The sequence below is a fragment of the Pithys albifrons genome, chromosome 4 (assembly GCF_047495875.1).
Source record: "Pithys albifrons albifrons isolate INPA30051 chromosome 4, PitAlb_v1, whole genome shotgun sequence".
NCBI classification, from domain to species: domain Eukaryota; kingdom Metazoa; phylum Chordata; class Aves; order Passeriformes; family Thamnophilidae; genus Pithys; species Pithys albifrons.
In genome coordinates, this window is record NC_092461.1 from 48,172,747 (window position 1) to 48,193,661 (window position 20,915).

The following is a 20,915-nucleotide window of genomic DNA, read 5'->3' on the forward strand; positions in this document are numbered from 1 at the left end:
GAGTGTAATGAAATTTTGGGAGTAGGATGAAGAAAGGAAATTTGGTCATGAAATACATTGTCCAAAGTAAAGCAAGTTGAACAGATACCATGATAAAGGGTGTTCAGAAACACATTATAGACAGGAAGTGTTGCTGGTCTCTTGTCCCTGGTAATTGTGGTTCAAGAAAAATATCCTGTCCAATCTGCTTATGTAGCATTTGTTATGCACCACAGTACCTTTTAACTCAAGGTAGATTAGAAAAAGCTTTCTCTTCATAGCAATTCAGTTACAGCAGTTCTTCAATTTATACGGTTCTCTTTGTAGGGGGTTTGTAATTTGGCTGTTAGTAATGGTAGGGGCCTAATCTTGATGCAGAAGAATTTAGCCTCAATGGAGATAGGTGTGCATGTTTGTTGGGTTTTGGGGGTGTTTCTTTGTGGATTTTTTGTTTGTTTTTTTTTTTTTTTTGTGGACAGTAACTGCTGATGTAGCAGCAGAAATAAAGGTAGCTTAAAATGTGGCCTTTGCCACTATGAATTTTTTTTCTTTAAACTTTTCATTTCAACACTTAAATTAATTTTGCTGTAAATCATAATCTGAATTTAATGTGGTCTCAGGATACATGATGTTCTTTCAAACTGAAGTTATAAAATTTGATTTTACAATCACAGTGGACAAGGTTGCATGTACCAGATTTTTATCTCCACTTTTGTAATATTCCTCACTTCACTGTGCTAAATTAGTATTACTAATTTTAGTCAAATTGAAATCAAAATGAGGCTTGATTTAAGAATCTTTATTTGCTATGTCAGATATCACTATTTAGGTAAACTTCATTTTGGCTTGAAGCATTCAAGTTTGTATATATATCTGGGGTGCACAAGGTTTTCTTGTTTAATCTGAATATTTTGACTAGAGGGTCACTTTGTTATGGGAGGGCGGTGGAAGGGGGTCTGTGTGGCTATGCTTTTTGAAAACTGCAGGAATTTGAGTAAAGCTGAAAGGAGAAGCTCATATGAGAACTGTAGGCACAGTTTATGCTCCAGTTATATGCAAATAATCCTTTGAGTCTGATTCTTAACACATTTTGAGAGAGCTGTGGTGTACAGGCTATGGAGCAGGATGGATGTGAGGGGGTAACAGCCTGAAATAAAGGTGATTGTGTTGTGGGAGCCTCCACACTGAGCGTGAGCATCACTACTACTGTCTGTGTTTCAAATACATTCAACTTGCTGGCCGATTTTTCCAAGCATGTCCTGTTTTTTCAGGTGTCAAAGTGTAGGGATGACAGTGCGTGTGTGTATTCCTAATGTCTGAGGTCATTGATGAGTCCACCCTTAAGGACCTGTAGAATGTGTGATAACTTGTAACCAGTAGGATGTTTCCATGTATGCTTAGTGAGCTAACTAACCAATAGTGTGCTGGCATGTTATATACAAGAGTAGATAAAAGTGAAGCTGTAACTAAAAATAAAGTCCTTTGTCTTCTCTGCAAGCCTTCTGATCAGACTGCTGCCTGAGTTTGTCTCTGCTTCCTCTGACTGCCACAAATCTATATTACCTACATAAGGGCATTCTTTGCTGTTTGGTTGGAGTGTTTCATGGTGCCACATTTTCTTCCTGGCTAGCCCCACTCCCCAACCTGTGTTTAATTTCCTATCTGTGATGAAACTCAGAAGTAGTTAGTGAGTCAAATACCTTCTAAGGCTATGGATTTTATCTTTTCCATAATTCTGTTTGCCTCTCCAGACTCTGTATAGGATTCTTGGACCAGGATGTTGGGAACTGATGGTGTGAGGGTGTTTTGCTTTTCAGGGTGGGGTATAGGGAATTTACCACAGGTTCATACAGATTGATAGGGGAGAAGTGCCCCAACTGCTGGAAACTCGAAGGCAAACCTACTATTGCCTTGTTTTGTTCTGTGGTCAGCCAGCTGTGAGGCCTGAATCAAAAGGAATTAATTCAAGTGTGTGTGGAACTACTTGTCTGTTTCTGCCTGATCCTAAGGTGAGGTAGCATTGCAACCCAGAGGATTTGAGTGGGATAGAAAAAAACCAATGAAGGTCAAAAGAACTGGCATTGTGCTGTGAAAATAAAACAAAATTTTACGGATGAGTCTGTCAGAATCAGTGAACAACTTTGACCATAACCATTCTTTGAACAATTGAGAGATTTTTAAAGTTTATCGAAGGCAGAAAGGCAGAAATTGAAAGGTCATTCCAAGATGTAAAACACTATCAAGAGTTCAACTTCAAACTGCCTGGGTTTTTTATATTGCAGTCAAGCAACCTTAGAGGTGTTACCAGAAGTGATGACGACAAACTCATGTGCACCTCAATAAAAACGATTAAAAGTGCTTTCCGTGCTTTTGTTTAATCTGTAGGTTAGTGGTAGTTTAACATATCTTGTATTCTATTTAGTAAATATTCTTCAGGGATTTTTTTGTTTGGTTGGTTGCATTTTTTTAAACCAAAAACATGTTATGTGCTTGTTTTTATCTTGAGCCTTGTCTGTTTGAATTTGACTTGCATGCAGTTGCTGACCATATCTTAAAATGCAAGACTAAAGCTGACAAACATTTCTGTTTTAATACCACTTAAAATAACTGGCCCATTTCTGCTACATTTATAAAAAGATGTGATGAAGATGGGTATAGTGCTGGTTACACTAGTAATCTCTTCTAAGAAGTCACCAGAAAAAAAAATAGATGTTAGTTGTAGAAAAACCATCTTGGTTTCTCACAGGCAGAATGGAAGGCAGGAGCTTCTTTGTGTCTTTCAGCACTGTGCTGATATGGACAAACTTGGTATAAAAGTTCTGTTAAGTGACACCTCTTTCAGTTTAAAACTTGAGGTTGAAATGGAAATAATTATTAAATATTTCTTTAAAATGTATAGAAATACAAATGCTTATTGGTGATGTAAGATTTTTCTTTTACATGCTCATCCTCTGCTGTATTAAATAGACTAAAAGGAATTTCAAAGATAATTATGTTCCCCTATCTTAATGGAAATTATTGATCTGTTTTCTGATATATTGATATTCTAGTAGGCTCACTTTATATGGCACCGTGTGACATAATTGTTGAGGTCATATCAGGATCATAGTTTAAAAATTTTATAAAGGTTAGCAGTTAATAACACTTAAATGTTTGTAAGCTATCCTGATTAGATGAATTTGTAACTTTCTTTAACAGATCCCCATGGACTTTCAGACTTCTGAATACTTTTAAGTGCATTTTCATATTCATGGTACAAGGAAATTTTTAACCTTTTAATTGTTTTCCATTATAAGGGATCATAACGACTGGCTTGGTTAAATAGGGAGATTCTGAAGGAAATCAAGGATAAAAAGAAAGTTTACTGACTGTGGAAAAAGGGCTGGCTACTTATGAAGAATTTACGAAGAGAGCTAGGTCATGCAGGAAAAAAATCAGGGAAAGAAAAGTGCAATTTGAAGTTAAATTCCCCAATTCTGTTAGGGATAATGAAAAGTTCTTATATAAACACATAAATAACAAAAGGAGGGGCAAGGAAAACCTTCATTCTCTGTTGGACTTGGAGGGAAATATAGTTAACAAAGATGAGGAGAAGGCTGAGGTACTTAACACCTACTTTGCCTCAGTTTTTACCAGTAAGACAGGTGGCCCTCAAGACAACTGACCTCTGGAGCTGGTAGACAGAGAGAGGGAGCCAAATATCCCCCCTGTATTCCAGGAGGAAATAGTGACTTACTGAGCCAGCTGAATCCTCACAAGTCTATGGGTCCAGACGGGATCCATCCCAGGGTGATGAAGGAGCTGGCAGAAGAGCTTGCCAAACCGCTCTCCATCATCTTCCAACAGTCCTGGCTCTCTGGGGAGGTCCCAGATGATAGGAAGTTGGCCACTGTCACCCCAATCCACAAAAAGGGCTGCAAGGAGGACCTTGGCAACTACAGGCCTGTCAGCCTGACCTCCGTGCCTGGCAGGGTTATGGAGCAGTTCATCCTGAGTGCAATCACACAGCACCTTCAGGATGGACAAGGGATTAGACCCAGCCAGCATGGGTTTAGGAGGGGCAGGTCCTGTCTCACCAACCTGATCTCCTTTTATGTTCAGGTAACTTGCCTGGTGGATGAGGGGAAGGCTGTGGATGTGGTCTGTCTGGACTTCAGCAAGGCCTTTGACACTGTCTCCCATAATATACTCCTGGAAAAGCTGGTAGTCCATGGCTTGGACAAGTGTACCCTCTCCTGGATTAAGAGCTGGCTGGAGGGTCGGGCCCAGAGAGTGCTGGTGAACGGAGCTGCATCCAGCTGGCGGCCGGTCACTAGTGGTGTTCCCCAGGGGTCTGTGTTGGGTCCAGTCCTGTTTAACATCTTTATTGATGATTTAAATGAGGGGATTGAGTCCATCATCAGCAAATTTGCAGATGACACTAAGTTGGGAGGAAGTGTCGACCTGCTGGAAGGCAGGAGGGCTCTGCAGAGGGATATGGATAGACTTGGGAGATGGGCTGATTCCAATGGGATGAAGTTCAATAAGGCCAAGTGCAGGACCCGGCACTTTGTGAGGCCACGTCTTGAGTATTGTGTTCAGTTCTGGGCCCCTCAGTTCAGGAAATATATTGAGGTGCTGGAGCAGGTCCAGAGAAGAGCAACAAGGCTGGTGAAGGGACTGGAGTACAAGCCCTATGGAGAGAGGCTGAGGGAGCTGGTGTTGTTTCGCCTGGAGAAGAGGAGGCTCAGAGGTGATCTCATCACTGTCTAGAACTACCTGTAGGGAAGTTGTAGCCAGCTGGGGGTTGGTCTCTTCTCCCAGGCACTCAGCAATAGGACAAGGGGGCACAGGCTCAGGCTCTGCCAGGGGAAATTTAAGTTGGATATCAGAAAAAAATTCTTTCCAGAGAGAGTAATCAGGCATTGGAATGGGCTGCCCAGGGAGGTGGTGTATTCACCATTCCTGGAGGATTTTAAACTGAGATTGGACGTGGCACTGAGTGCCATGATCTAGTAAATGGACTGGAACTGGACCAAGGGTTGGACTTGATGATCTCGGAGGTCTTTTCCAACCCAATCAATTCTATGATTCTATGATTCTAAATGGCATCTGAACACACTCTATTTCAGTGACAATTTCCAATATAAAAAAGAAGTAGTAATCTGAAAGATTTCTCAGATTCATCTTTCATGTAATGCAAGATTACTGGGAAGGAAAGTATTTAAAAAACCCTCCACCTTATTTTGTTACTATAGCACTGGGCTCTGAATTGAGGCTTCATCATTACACATTAGTGCTGCTTCTCACTAATCACCGAAGTTAGTTTAACAATGAATGTGACATCACTTTATCTCCGAGATTAATTGCTAGATCATAAAGCATATCTAGATAGAAAATAATCAAGTGTTCCATATTTGGTTATTGGCTTAAATTTTCTTAACCCATTAATTCTCAGTCAATGTGTAGCAGATTCAGTTGGAGTTCCCAGTTTAGTAGGCTTCTCATTATTACCGATTTATGGTTTGTCAGTCTTTATGTTTACTTTGTTTTCCATCATTTCATTGTTATGTCGGTTATTTCATGTTTTCTTACTGCATTTTTATCAGAACTGATTTCATTCATGTTCTGGGGTTTTTGTTTTCCTGGTTCTTGTGTATATGCAGCATTCAGATTCTGGGAGCGTCAGTGGAGTGCCCAGATAGATACTGCCTTCAATGTCATTTCCTTTGGGTTTTTCATATTTCACAAACATTTAGAGTTCCTTCTTTTTTCTCATACTGTTCATTTTCAGTGTTCAGTAACAACTACAGATATAGTTAAATGTGCTAATACCTCTTTTTGCAAATTAAAAAAGAGGTCAGTGATCCCTCATGTATTTGAAAGATGAAGTACCAGTTAGCTATTTTTAGGTTAAAACAAGAGATCTTGAAATGTGTTAATGTTTTGCTCATGCTGATGGAAATAATAGAAAACAAAACAATCAGAAATGTGCTGCTGTGGAATAAGTTACAAATAAAATCACTTTGCAGCAAAGATGTTTATTCTGTATTTGTAAATTGAGAGCTAAGTGTTACTGTAAACATGAAATCAGTGTCAGTGCTCCTTGGCACTTCAGTTGTATGCAAAATGGAGAAATTTTGGAGAACAGATTTTTAAAATGTAGAAGTATGTTTTACTTTGAAAATAGTTTAATTGGAAAATAGGTGCTCACTGATACAGTATTTGAAATAGTTTTTGTTTTAAAATACTTTTATCTTTTGAACATTGAGGAGAGTTGTTACAATTTGGCTTTTTTTTTAAATTGGGACAAAGCAACTTGATAAGTAAATATATGCAGTGAAATTAGTATATTGAAAATGGGGTGGGAAATATGTCACTTCCAAGAACCAAGGAATTTGGTTTTAAAAAAATATATATTAAACTTTCCATTTTTCTACAAATTCTGATCATCAAGTTTCTAACTGTGGTGTCTTCAAGAAGTAAAAAATTGTCTTAGTGCATTTGGCGTCAACCTGAGGAGCAAATTCTGAAACATTTTACTTGTAACCCGTGCAGTGGAGCAGCCCTAAGGTGCGGTTGCTTTGGTGTGTTATGTTCTTGGTTAACTCATAACAGTCTTTAAATTGGTATAAAAGGAATTTGTGTTTTCTTCATGTATTTGAGATTCCTGTTGTCCAGACATACCACACTTACATTACAATGCTGATAGAATAACTGGTTTCACATACGTGAAAGTCTGTGTGATGTGGCAAATCTTCAATATTACAAAACTTTGAGAGACTAAGAGTTGTGGTTTTAAGATTTGCTTAAGTGATGTATTTTACATTTAAGATTCACCGCCTGGATTCAACGAGCTTATTTATCAAGGTAGCTCTCTCCTCCTGAAATGCCTGAAGGATTTTAATAAAACTTTACTGTAAAGGTTAAAAGAAAGGTTGATGAATAAAGGAGGAAAAGGCTGTTCAGTGGGAGAAATGTGCGCAAATAGAGTTTGATCTGTCACATGTACCAGGGCTACCACCTGTCAGCAAAGGTATTCGCTTTAGCAGGCTGATTTTACTCTGGAGAAGTACAAAGTAGTACAGGATTTGGATGGATAACTTTTTTGTCTCTAACTCTTGATGACTATATGGGTCTTGTTCATCTTTGCAAGAATACGTAGTTTTAATGAACTCTTGAAGGTAGAGAGGTCCCTGCTATATTAGAGTCGTCTTTCTGGATAAAGACTGAAGGCTACAATACCTTATGAAACAGATGGATGTAGTTCTATATCTGCATAGCATTTACGTACAAATACTGATCTAGGAGGAGATGGGGAAGATGCATTGAAATAAACCTTTCATAAAAACAAAATATCATTTGGTGCAAAATCATACAAAGTCTACTGTCTAAAATGCATAGTTTGTCAAAATTCTGCCACCATCATTGACTTGTTCCTTAACTTTCTAGTATATTTAATTATTCCTAGTAAACTAACAATGCTTGGGGGGTTTTATTGTATAGTAACTTCTTCTGTAGTTTTTTCTTTTATCATAAATTAATGTAGGACCTTTAATGTTTAATATTAATTAAAATAACTTCATTTTTGTTCTTTCTGTTCTGTAAAAAGGTATCTGAAGAATTTCTACAAATTTTATCTTGGAAATTAGCTTATTCATTATGTTTAATTTTAGGAAATGGTGCTCTTGCAGAACATTCTGAAAATGTGCATATTTCAGGAGTGTCAACGGGTAAGTCATTTTTTGTAATGTTTAAATTTCATGCATGACTTAAATAGTAAATATTGAAAGCCACCTGGTATCTTATGAAGAGATATTTGGCTATAAAAATTATTACTGCCTTTTGCAGCATGTAATAAGGAATGAAGCAACTGGAACATGGAAAAATTCTCATAAGATAAAACTGATACCTGCATGCTCATGAACAGATTATGCCTTTCTAAGTGGACTGCTTAATTATTTTTCCATACAAACATTGAACTAAGAGAAAAGTTGGTTTAAGTTGAATTGATATTTTCTTTCCATAGTAAAGTTTTTGTGAAATGAAATTTACTGAAATGTAATTTTGGACACTTGCTACTGTCAAGTAATATAAATCCAAGAGTTATGCATTTCACTTGATTAGATTGAAGCAGTAACTGAAACTACTGTACAGTTGACTGCACAGTTTGCTTAATAAAAGAAAAAAAATGTATTTTAGAACTCATGAAACGGAGAGACTGATGAAATGCTGGGAGAATATGGGGTATAAAAGCAGCACACAATGCTCCAAGGTTGCTTGCTAGATTCTCTTCCAGTAAGTTGATCTCAGGCCTCTTGTGGGCAGCAGCCACAGGACTGCCCTGTGTTCGTGATGTGGCTGTGTGGCCATTGTGTAGTCTTTGTTCTTCAGAGGTTATGCAGCATCAGCCAAGCTGCTGGGTGTGTTTTATTGACACAGATACTCAGGATATGTGCACATGGGGAGATAAACACTTCCCAGCAGGTAGATGAATGTAAGCCTGATCCTTTCCAAAGGGAAGCTGCCACTAATCCCTAGAAATGAAACTGATTTTCATACACCCTTCTCCTAAAATGAGTCAAAATGCAAACTGGTCCTTATTGAGAACAGCTTACACATCTGCCTGTAGTTACCACTGCAGTATCTCTTCAAACATTTTATTTCTATTTGTATGGACAGTTAAGTTTTTTGGATAAGTGTACGGTCACTGGATGGGGTCTCTGTTACACCTTTACTGCTTCCTATTTCCCTTTCAGTGTTTGCCACTCAAAGACTGTTAAAAGTCTAATGATAGAAGATCTTTCTTACCCATTCTTGTGCTGCATCATGAGGAATGTTGTCACTTTTTAACAGTAGTAGTGCACCAAGTATCTTATATAGTACCTTTATGGCACACTGTAAATAAATACTGGCACAGTTACTTGCTCCGATTGAAACAATTGTTGCTGGAATTGGAATGTCTGAGATTCACAGGATAAAATCCAGCTATGCAACTTTCAGGGTATATTTTAACAACCCCTCACCCCTTTGTTTACTGCAAGTCGTGTCACAGGTTGCAGTACAGGCAGAAAAGCGTCTGCTGGGCAAGAGGTGAATGAATTTTTGACTCTGCTTACAGTACTTTGGCCAGCATGCTTGAATAGGCAGTGCCAAGAAGAGCAGAACACGACGTACTTTCTATGCAAGATAACAGCAGCTGGTAGATAGACCTTTAACTACGGAGAAAAAAGATCCATTTAAAAATACATAAAAAAAATTATATGTGTGTGCGTGTATATATATATATAAAAGTGACTCTGATATTTGTGTGTTCTAAATAGCTTTCCAGATGGGAAAAAAAGAAATATCACACTCCAGAGTTTGTCTTACTATAAAGTGCAAATTTTTCACTGGAGAATTTTGAGGTAATGGAGCTGGGGGTGGTTTTTAATGGCAACCTGAAGAAACTGTGTAGACTGACCCAGTGGCATTTTCCTTACTACTGTTTGTACATACACCTTAAATGTTAAGTGCATGACCCAAGTATAAAAGTTGGGGATGAATTACATTACTTTTTTAGTTCCTATTAAATAAATTGGGTCCTCCAAAAATGTTTTTGAACTTGTAAATTATGTGTTTCTTCGAGCATACCCTGGATAGCTTTATATTTAGCAGAACAGTTTTAAGCAGGGTTTCTGTGAAATAGAACCAAAGACATCTGGCCTTTAATCTTTCTAAATCCACCTTTCACTTGGTTCTGGAACCAAGCAAGTGATTTTCTTGGACAGTTGCTACTGAGACAGGATTTAAAATGAAATTGTTGTCTCAATGGTAGATTTCCTGTCATACTGCTGCTGTAAGACTATGTGACATACCTTCTTAAGTTATGCTATAATAGCACAGACCTCTGTGGTCTTTGGTATTTATGCTTCTGCTGTATATCATATCTGCCAAATTACAGTTACATTAATATATGAGCATGCTTTTTTACCAACAGCAGTAGTAGAGTGTTGTCTCTTGCAGAGAGAACAAGTGTTTATGCCTTTAAAATCTGAAAAATTCAGAAACGTTTTCAGGGCTGTAAGTGTGGTATGTTGAACCATAATTGTCACAACTGCAGAACTATTCCCCCATCTGACCAACCTCCTCCCTCACTCTGCATTTTAAAGAACTTCAACACTGGTGTAAACAAACAGTTCTTAATAACAAATATATTTTTATCTATCTATATATTTATATATAAAATATTTTTTTACTGAATGTGTCTCTGTATTGCAGAGCAAAGGACTTTAATTTAAAATGCTTTTTGGCTTGACCTGGAGGCAAAGATTCCTATTGCCTTCTTCCCCTGTAGTTTTCCAAATAAGAGTTCCAGTGGCTCCTAAGAGTTACAATGCAATAATTATTCTCCCTGTTCATGGTTTAGACTTTATCACAACATTATTCTCTTTTTACTCTAAGCTGTTTTAAACACCTTCAGATCATTTATCCAGCTGCATTCATGTCCTTACCATGTCCAATATAATGCATACCTTATCATCTTGTGGTTCACATTGAAAGCTAATTCTTTTATCTTTTCAACTAATCTCCTGGCATTACTGTGAAGATAAATCCCTAATCTCCCTCTCCCTGCTTTTCTGAAGTGACTCTTTTGCTTGACATGTTGTTCACTCTTGCTACAGGTACTTTACTTCTCTAGATCTTGGCTACAGAATTTTTTGCATAGGTTTCTTAATTATTTTCTTGTTACAACTTGCTAGTTGAATTTGAAAAAAAAATTCACTGGCTCTCTTCTATTTACCAGTCAACATCCTGTAGGTAGTTTATGGCAAGGTTCCTGACATGGGATGGTAAACTAAATTTCAGGAAGAAGGTAATAAAAAATGTTGTGCCTATTTTCAAAAAGGCTATCAGAAAATCCATATATACCAGAAAATGATGTGTGCAGCTCTTTTGGCCATTATTTTGCACTGTAGTATGTGAAACATCTTCAGTTCTAATTGCAGTACTGTAATTTACTGATGAGCAATAGCAAAGTAACAAACAGAACTGCAAACAGATTGTTAATAACGTAAAGGTTCTCAAAGGAATGAGTTTAAAACAGATAGGAGATGGATGAAGAGAATTGTACTAGAGAATAAAAGGGCATTGAAGGTACTGTAGGCAGAGTCAACACCCATGTAGAAATGGCTGTGCAAGAGGGATTTGTTCTCCCCTCCAAATCCTACAATCATCAGCATGAGATTTGAGAACGTCTGGGACATGCATCACTGGATGTCTTTGCTTTTCTGCTTGCAACCTTCTCAGTTTCTTTTGTCCTTCTGCCTTGGTTGCAGACTCATCTCCTTTTATCCTGACTTCTCTAATTTTCATTATGCTGTTTTCTTACGTATTTTAATATTTTTGGTTATGCCAAACATGGTCAGTTTTCCTGTAATTGTTAAGTTACTCCAGACATAACTGAACTGTATGACAAATGCTTGCAAGGCTGCTTGGAATTGATATTAGAAGTGCAAAGTTTTAAGAGCTTAGAGTAAGGATGTTTGCCTCTTTTGATACACTTATGTGCTGCCAGTTGAATTTTTTTTTAATCCCATGTCCTTGATGTTGCTCACATTCAGCATGTTTACAAACACAAGAATAAAATGTAGGTCTAGGAGAAACATTCAGTTAGGCAGAGGGTCAGGAAGTGGTTTTAAAGGCTTGTTATTGTATTTATGAAGTATATTCCCTTTAAAACTATTCTATTTCAAAAGGTTATCCTTGATTTTAAAAATCTTGCTGAGAAATTATTCCCTCTCAAAATGATAGCACTTCTGAAGTGCAGCTTCTGCACAGTTGATCTTGACCTTTATACACATTCTAAGCAAGTGGGAGATTTCTGTTGTCTCATGAGTTACAAGTAAGAGATGTTTAGTGCATATGCCAAGTATGTAAGTGCATTTAGCTTACCTAGCTAACTTGAAGTTAAGGAAACTATAATTGCCTTTTCAAATCTATCCTCTTTTTATTTTTTTAAACCCACACTTTGTCATATGCTTATTTCTTCAGGGTTTTCTTTCTTCTACAGCACTAGCTCAGTGTTATTCACCCTACATTTTTGTGCCTGTGATCCTTATTGCTTCCTTATGCCTTCCACAGTCTGCTTCTCTCTTCCTCTGTTGGATGCTGCTGCGAATGGTCTTATTTTACCCTCAGCTCTTTAATGTGAGCTTTAGTGCCACAGGAGAAAAAGTCATCTTAGTAAAAGAATACAGAAATTATAGAGATATGACTGGTTCTGCAAAGATTTAAAAAATCTAAAAAAAAATCCTGAATTTGAGTAAAACTGGGAATTTTCATGGTACTCTGAGAGTATTACCTTGGTTTATAAAGGATTTTCGTGTGGAACTTCACCATTCAAACTTGTGTAACAAGTAAAAAGTACTATTTGTCCTGCTTCAGAGATTGGATTGAGTAGATGAGAGTTGTCAGGGATGCTGTGCCTGCATAGCAGTTGCCGAGCTGGTTGCATTGTAGTTTGGAGTGACTGGCAGTATTTGGAGGTTCCCATTCAACAGACACATACGTTTTCAGCATATTTAAGGTTTTGGAGGTAGACTGTCTAAAACTGCATAAACATATATTGGATGGATCATTTTCATGTATTTCAGTGCAAAGTTTCCTTTGTCAGGCAAATTTAGCAGCTTCTTTAGAGGTTCTCAGTGACAGAATCTTGTATTATAGTTTGTAAATATCTAATACCAGGTAAATGTTGTAGTGGCATAAATTTCACCTGCAGGCAACTTATTCTAAACTGAGCAGTTTTTCAGTAGAAACCAAGTAGTATGTGGAGTTGTTTGCCAGCGTTGACAACCTTGGTACAAAATGTTTTACACATTTTTCTGCATGGTTTTTTTTTTTGAAACAGTTAAAACTGCTATTTACTTAAACAACTGGAATAACTGGTTTTTCTTTCCAGTCCTTCCGTTTGCTGTCTGAACAAATGTAATGTATAACAAGATCATTTATGCGGGAGCTGTGTTCCAAAATAGCATGGTGTTACAGCACCACCTATAGGGTTTGCTCAGAATTTAAAGAGAAAATGAACAATGGTGTGTTAAAATGCAATTTTTCTGTCTTGTAACTTTTTTTGTCCCTAGATGTAAGGGCAGATTCTATGTCAATACTTAACTGTGCAGCATGAATAAAGCTCTAAAAAGAAACATATGAAAACCATTTAAAGCAATGTTCTCTTACAGCTGAATAGGAAAACAATAAATTTGTTGAGTTTTATTTTTGCCTCTCTATTTAAGCTAATACAGAAAATTGAGATATATGCCAGCATTTTTGTCTTTTAATGCTTCTAAACATATTTTTTAAAATGTATTTGTTATGCCATATAGAAATATTTTAATAATTTAAGAGCATAACTTCTTATTGTATTAGAACCAGACAATAATTTCAGGTCTTTATAGTATTGTGAAATTACTTTATAATTTTGATTGTTCGTAGATATAGAAAAAAATAATCTTTTTACAAATTACATTATTACAACTTTTGCGCTGTTCTAAATGCAGTTCATTTTTCATTGTTTACTGCATCAATTCTGATTATTACTGTAATCAAATAGAAATTCTGAAACTTTTTTGTGATTATATAATAATAAAAACACTTCCTCATTTGGAATAGTTCTTGTGCTTAAATTACTGTTCAAGCTGCTGGTGCTACCAGTAAACTTTGAGAGCTTGCGTGTTTTGGACTAGCGGTGAGAAGACTGAAAAAATAAAAGCACAGAGGGCAATTATTTTTAATGTGTTTTCTGACCACTGAAACTTCCTCTTAATGTGTAGCTCTGCAGTGAGAGTATTCCAGCCTTCCTACCTATGTGAAGGTTGTGATTAGGCTGTATGACAGGTGCTGGATATAAGCCTGCAATAGGAAGAAAACCCTAGGAAAACAAAACCACAAACCCAATAAATACATTACTTGAAATAAAATCCGCACAGCTGAGAACACTCCTGTAAGAGGAACAGCAGCTTAGTTAAGGCCAATGCAGAAAGCTACACTGTAATAAATAAGAATACTAATGGCTGAGTTATTTCTGTTGCATATAATTAGATCTATAATTATAAGCTTTCTAGTCCATTATCAGAAATGTAGTAACATACTGTCTTGGTTTGAGGGGAAAAAAAACCAAAATGTTTACCCACAAGCGGGGGAGGGGACCTTCTCCGCAATAATCACGCCACTCTTTATCAAATTTAAGAAAAAAAAGGAATTTTAATAGAAGAAGGATAACTGTTCTTAACTGCTATATATAAACAGACTAGTGCAAACCGCTTCCCCAACACCACAAGAGAAAGAAAAAAACCCGAAAACAAAACCCAGCAGGTTTTCCTCCAGGAGGAAAAGTTATACTTAAGCAGTGTCAAATGTCACAGTCTGGCTGGCTGCGGAGTGAGTTCCCGGTAGTTCCCAGTCCCTCTCCAGCGAGACAGACGAGTGGTAAGCTCTCAGATGAACTCTGTGTCTCTTGTCCCAGATGAAGGAAAAAGAAAGCTGAAAGTGGGGAACCACCACGTGTCCTGCAAAAGCAGCTGCAAACCTCTCTCTCTCCTGGGTCACTGCCCCAGCCCGGGGCGGGCAGGCTGTGACGGTGCAGGCGGTGGTCAGTGCAGGCGGTGGTCAGGCTGTAACAGAGGCTAGGATCCCAGATGCAGGAACCGGGAGAAACAGCCACGGCGAGGAGAAAAGCAGCAGCTCAGCCAGAAGCCCCAGCAGTGCCAGCAGAGCCACTTCTCTCCTCCGCAGCCACCGCTCCTCCCTTCCACCGAGCTAAGAAAAAAAAGATGTCCCCAAAAAACAACAGAGACAAAACCTGCCCCCATCCAAGCGATCAGTAGCTAACTACTTCTTTTGTTAACTGCTGGCATGGGCAGTTAGTGGCAGGGGAGAGAATTTACATAATAATCCCAAACTACAACACACACGTCTCAAGAATAATCTCTTACAAACATAACTTTTCATATCTGTAAATGAAGTGTGCTGCAGTAAGTGCTCTTTGCCTTTCAGGCATTTGGAATCATGTGTATGAAAACCATTTCCATGCTAAGAACTGGGAGACAGGTGTTTAAATGGTCAAACACTGGGTCTACCTAAGATAGAAAATTTCAGCTACTTGATTATTTAGCTATAATATACTTTTCACCTGCTAGTGCACCTGTCAGTTTAAGGTATAAATGCATGGTTAAATTGAACGGAATCTTTGTGAAGGCTAAAAGTAAAATTAGTACATATAAAATCTTACACTTTCATAAAGTTGTCAAAGTCTGTATAGAATAATTTTTTTCAATCTGTAATAGTAATAGACCCTTTTGGTGGTGTTTTTTTTTTTTGGTGCTTCGTCTAGTTAATGCTGATTGGTTGGAAACTTTTTCTGTCCTATTGGCTTTAAAAAAATTGAATTAATCAAATTACTTTCAATATATATGTATTTTGCAGCTTGTGGAGATATTCCAGAACAAATTCGATCACCAAGCGGAACAATCACAAGTCCAGGGTGGCCCTCTGAGTATCCTGCCCGAATTAACTGTAGCTGGTACATCCATGCAAACCCGGGGGAGATCATTACTATAAGGTAACAGTGCTCCTGTATTATCCACATGGATCAAAGAAGTACTAACTAGACATTTTTAACTGCCAGTTGTGTGTACCAGTTTTCTCTTCCTTCCCATAAGTGAAAGATTTCAATTTTGTCTGTTTTCTGCCTTTTGTCTGATTTGCTCTTACCCAGCCATGTAGCATTTGTTTTCAGTTGGAGAACTGGTGACTAGAAAGAATTTCAATGTGCTTCTTTATTTGAAGTATTTTTAATGTGTCTGAAATACAAGAATTTTGCATTAAAAATGTAGAGAGGAAATTGTGTAATGCTTCATTGCTATAAAGTCTCATGGTGTGCTTAAAAATATCAAGGACAAATAGTGACCTACGATTGCAGTCTTGGAAAGGCTGAGTTTTGATGCAGGGAGCTCCTCACAGTTTCACAAACCCTGTCTCTTTTCTAAAGTAGTAATATAAAAAACTTGTAGATTGAAGTTCTCATGAGTTCATTCAGCATTACTGGTTTGTTTTAGCATCAAGATATAAGTTAATACTGCTTCATAGACTTGATCATGAAACTGCTTTACCTGCAGCTTTCCTTCAGTTTCCAGAACAGACTTGCTGACCTAAGAAACTGCTCTTCATTATGAAGTATTTGCTGTGGCATCAGTTACTTGTTTAAAGTATTGCTTCTTAATTAAAACAGTCTTTGCACTAAATATTAAACTGGCATAAATGCAGCGTACAGTGGTTAAAACTATTAGGATACTTTCTAAACTTTTTCATACTGTTTATTTTTAATAAATTTCATCTTTTTCCTTTCACATTGTTTTCTTCCACTCAAGCATTTCACATTTCAGTTCTGATAAAGTTCTCTGTTGTCTCTGTTTTGCCCAAACTGTCTCCCCTTCACACTTCATTACCATGACAGCCTGTCTTGATATAGTGCAGTCATACTGTGACATTCCATAATGTAATGGTTGGGTAGCCAACCAGTAGGACTGGGAGAAAGTCTTATCTGGAAACATAATTTTGACCAATTTAGCTATATTTATAATTTCAAATCATATAATTGTCATAAGTGAAGAATTAGCTAAAATTCTGATGAAATTTGCAGTTAAACAAAATCTCTCATATAAAAAAGTCATTAAATGAGATACATAAGAGGAATTTTAGTAACAGAATTTGTTTTTATATGAAGACTTAACATGTGATTTTTGTAGCAAAACTGAGCTGCTGTAAGTACTGGATGCAGTGTCTTGTTTGACAGAATGAATTATTGCTGTCCTCATAATATAAAAGTATCACCACAAGGTTAAATCCTATTCTTACATGGGTAGAAAAGCTGCTCTTTTTATTTTATACCAGAAAAACATACAGCTAATTTCTGTTTTTGTGTGTAGTAACTAATCAGTCTGGTTGTGTAACATGCAGTTCAGTAGCAATTTTGACCTTTTTTCTTTTTCAGCTTTCAAGACTTTGATGTTCAGGGATCTCGACGATGCAGCTCAGATTGGTTAACAATTGGAAGCTACAAGAACGCTGAAGGCTACAGAGCATGTGGCTCTTCCATTCCCTCTCCATACATCTCCTCACAGGATCACGTTTGGATCAGGTTTCATTCAGATGATAGCATCTCCAGAAAAGGCTTCAGATTAGCCTACTTTGCTGGTATGTTTCAAACAATACCTACTATGATTTCGTGGTTTCACTTTTTGTTTCATGTTTCAAGAAGTATTTCCTCGTAGCAAGGTAATTCCCTTGTACAGGAAATACCTGTAGTCACTTCAAGTTTTATTCAAATCAGGAAAATTATACATTAGGTAAAGTATTTTGATCCTATGCACAACTTCAACATTTGAAGTGGGAATCAATGAGTATAGCAATAAGCAGAGGGAATGATTAGGGGAAAAAATAATTAGCCATTAGTAGGAGGTACCAGGAAGGGTTTTTTAACATAATTTAAAATTTGAAATGTTTTCATTAGAGTAAAATTAGTTTGTTAAAGTAGTTAGGTAGACTTCTGAGTGTCAGAAATTTGACAAAAGAGGGAAGAAATGGCAGGATTTTTTTTATATTTGTCATAGAATTTGTATAATTTTTCCCACCTCCAGACGGTATGCTACCTTTAAAAAAAACAAATCTAAGAAAACTCCACCATATTAATATGATAGATTAATCTAGCCAAGCACAAGCATGGTTCTGTACAGGCAAAATATTTCTTGGAGAATTAAAGGTTGTGATATAAATCAATTGCCAGTAATAAGAGTTTGAGACTGCTTTGTGGGCAATTCTTACTCTAGTAGATGTTGCCAACAGAGAGGAAGAAGTTAGTCTTGGGTCAAGATTAGTTCCAAACTTCTTCTGACCTTAAGAGGTATTACAATTCTATGTTAGAGCATGTTTGTGGTGTTCTACATTGTGATAATCCCAAATACTGGATTAGATTTTTCTTCATTTTCACAATGGATTCATGTTTTCTTGCTCCTTGCCAGTGTATGCCTGTGTCAACTCTCTGGCTTGCTCCAGATCCCTGTGCACCAACTTTAAACTCCTCCATGAAACAGCTCATGCTCTTACACTATTCACTGCCACCCATCTTCAAAACTATTCCAACAAGATTCAGTAAACCTAGCCCAGATCTCCTCTAGCCTAAGCTGTATTTTTTCTCCTCCGTAGTCTGCACTCCTTACCTAATGACTTCCTCCATGCCCTCAGTGTTTCACAAACAAGTTTCCAAGGAGGCTTATCCCTCTCTATCACCTGTTTTCAAGCCTACTAAAGAACTCCCTCTATAGTTCAGCTCCTTGCAGTTTAGTAGGTCTTAGAAAGGTAATGCAGCCTTGCATTTTATGCTGACTCAGCTTTCAGGGCAGTGTTCTATCTGGGTTTTGTGCATTGCCTCACCAAAAAAGATGGCAGGGAGGGGGGAAAGAGCCTCTGTCTAATCATCACTCTCTGCTGCTGTTTCTTCTGATTGCCCATGTGCACACTGTTACCCTGTGTCAGGCATCAGCTTCTGCCCTTTTCATCTCCCTTGTGGTGTACGCACAGAGGGAAGGCAGTGTTTCTGCCTGAGGGGCTTTGAGAAGGAAGAACACTTTGGATAAGAGTGTGGAATGGACAGGGGAGGCAAGCAATAGTCTCTGTAGAAGTTTTTTGAAAATCCTTTCTTTTTCTTCAACTTGAAACGATTTCATTATATAATCCCTCTTGGAGGAAGCTGTAACATTGTCAACAATAAGCAATTTTTTCTATTAGTTTATTCTATCTAGTGTTGTGCATTAGAGTACATAAGATATTAATCCTATGTTTATAGATGTCTTTTTAAAAACAGTAGTTTTATTTTGGAGAGTCTTGTTAGTTGTCTAAATAATGAACCTTACTGAAACTTCTGTTTGAGTTTTGTCCCTGTGTTTGATATGATACTTAGGAACTATTTCAGGATTGAAGTGAAAGTGTAGTGTTTCAGTTATCAAAGTGGTCTTTCAATATTTTAAAATGACTTGTATGTAGGAGAAGGGTTGACAACTCTGCTTCAATAATCATCTGCTAGTTTTCTGCTTTTCAGTGTCAAAAAGAGCCTCCTAAAGTGCGAACATTTGTGCTTTACATTCAGCTGTGCCATTACATTTAATTTCTGGTTCTTAATCATGCCATAGATGTTAAATTCAGTGTTGTGAAGGCTACTTTCAAAGTTAGCAAGTGATATTAGGAGAAAAAACGGGAATACTTTTTAGTTACTTGGATGCAACCTAGGCCTACTTGTGCTGGAATAACAGAAACAATACAGATTACAAGTGCAAAGGGGAACCTTAGAGACTCCTGTGTTTAAAATCCAATATGAAAGATAGGCCCTGTGAATTGTTTGAATTAATTCTTGTTTAAAGGAAATAATATCTTACAGGTAAATATAGTTCTTTAAAACAAACAAGCCAGTAGCAACAAAGCAAAAACATCACAGATAGGAAGGATTCTGGATTAGAAGGTAAATTTTGTGCAACTTCTCCTTGTCTTTTTTTACTCTGTCTTCCTCCCACTGCTTTTATTTTGTCAGCCTCCTTAATTATGAATATTGAAATGGGATGGAGTTTACTAATGGTGATGTAGAATAGAAAATAGTTATTAAAAATAAGGAAATCAATGTTCACTGTAAATGCATGGAAGAATTGTGTTAGCCCTTGACTACAACTGTATTTGGGTGCTGCTAATCGTTTTGTACTATCCTGAAGTCTTTTGTGGTACAGTTTTCAAAGATAGTCTTATTTTGTGCATCTCTCATCCTTTTAAGATTTAATTTTTGATTCATGGGTAAATTTTCCTGATGTAATGATTTCGGGATTGGTAATTAAAAGTGCTGAGTCAGGATCAAGTAGACATCTCTTTTGTGGGATGTTTAAAAGCCTGCAGAAGGAAGAGCTAAGGTTGAAATTGTGTCCTGTTTTGATACTGCAATATTCCTATCGATAACTCTATGTTACAACCTTCTTCTCAACCTCTTCCAGTGCAGAAGAGCTAAAGCATAATCAGTACTTGAACAGGTTTAATGATGCATATTCTATTGTATTACCTCCACCTATGGAGCATAGTCATTCAATTTAGGTAGGACAAGTCTAGTAGTTCAGTTCTACAAGTTTTGAATTCAAGGACAAGGTTCTATTTGCCATACAAATTTTATGAATCCTGTATGTGTGTGAGTGTACTATATATTTAAATATGTATATATCTGTAACAGAACAAAAGGTGGTATCATTTATACATATCTGTTCATTGGGATTTTTTTAGTTAAATCGACATTTTCTGAAAATTTCTCATTGCCAGCACATACATTTTGCTCTTCTTTCACTCTCTGTCACCAAATTTGTGGACTTAAACACTCTTCAGCAATGCTTTTAACGTTTATCACTCTCACTGATTTCATTTTTTCCTGCACTTGCTTTTTGAAAACCTTAGCATGTGTGAAATTTTTAAAATGTGTTGCACTTTTCTAAAGAAAAAATACTATTTTAAGGTGGAGTATTTATTTTTAATGTCTTCTAAGCTATACTAAAGTAGAAAAAACAGGGAACAGAGTATGCTATGACTTGACCTATCGCAGCAGATCAGTTGCAGCAAGGAAAATTCAGCCTTGCTGTGAAGGTTTTTATCACATTATGTAGTTAAGCACTGGAATTTAAAAATACTTGATTGGAGAAAGCCCTTAAGAGCCTAATCAAACCTCAGTTAGCCTTGTTGCAGCAAGTGATTGGATTAGATGGCCTCTGTGCCAGTCTGATTTGTTCTGCTTCTCCTGGGAACATTTGAATTTTAGTGCATTCATCATGCTGTCTTTCCTGTTTTGTTTTAAAGATCTTTAGTTCAATGTTACTTAGGGTGGGTATATATTGGTCTAA

At 37.1% G+C, this 20,915-nt stretch overlaps 1 protein-coding gene across 1 annotated transcript in view; it reads left to right on the plus strand.

Moving 5' to 3' along the window:
• The window catches only part of LRP12 (LDL receptor related protein 12), a 52,175-nt gene that overhangs the window by 22,699 nt on the left and 8,561 nt on the right, over positions 1 to 20,915 (plus strand). Inside the window, exons 2-4 of the mRNA XM_071553998.1 lie at positions 7,635 to 7,691; positions 15,424 to 15,559; positions 16,991 to 17,193. Of these exons, the coding sequence (XP_071410099.1) occupies positions 7,635 to 7,691; positions 15,424 to 15,559; positions 16,991 to 17,193 (396 nt within the window). The remainder of the gene's footprint in view (positions 1 to 7,634; positions 7,692 to 15,423; positions 15,560 to 16,990; positions 17,194 to 20,915) is intronic.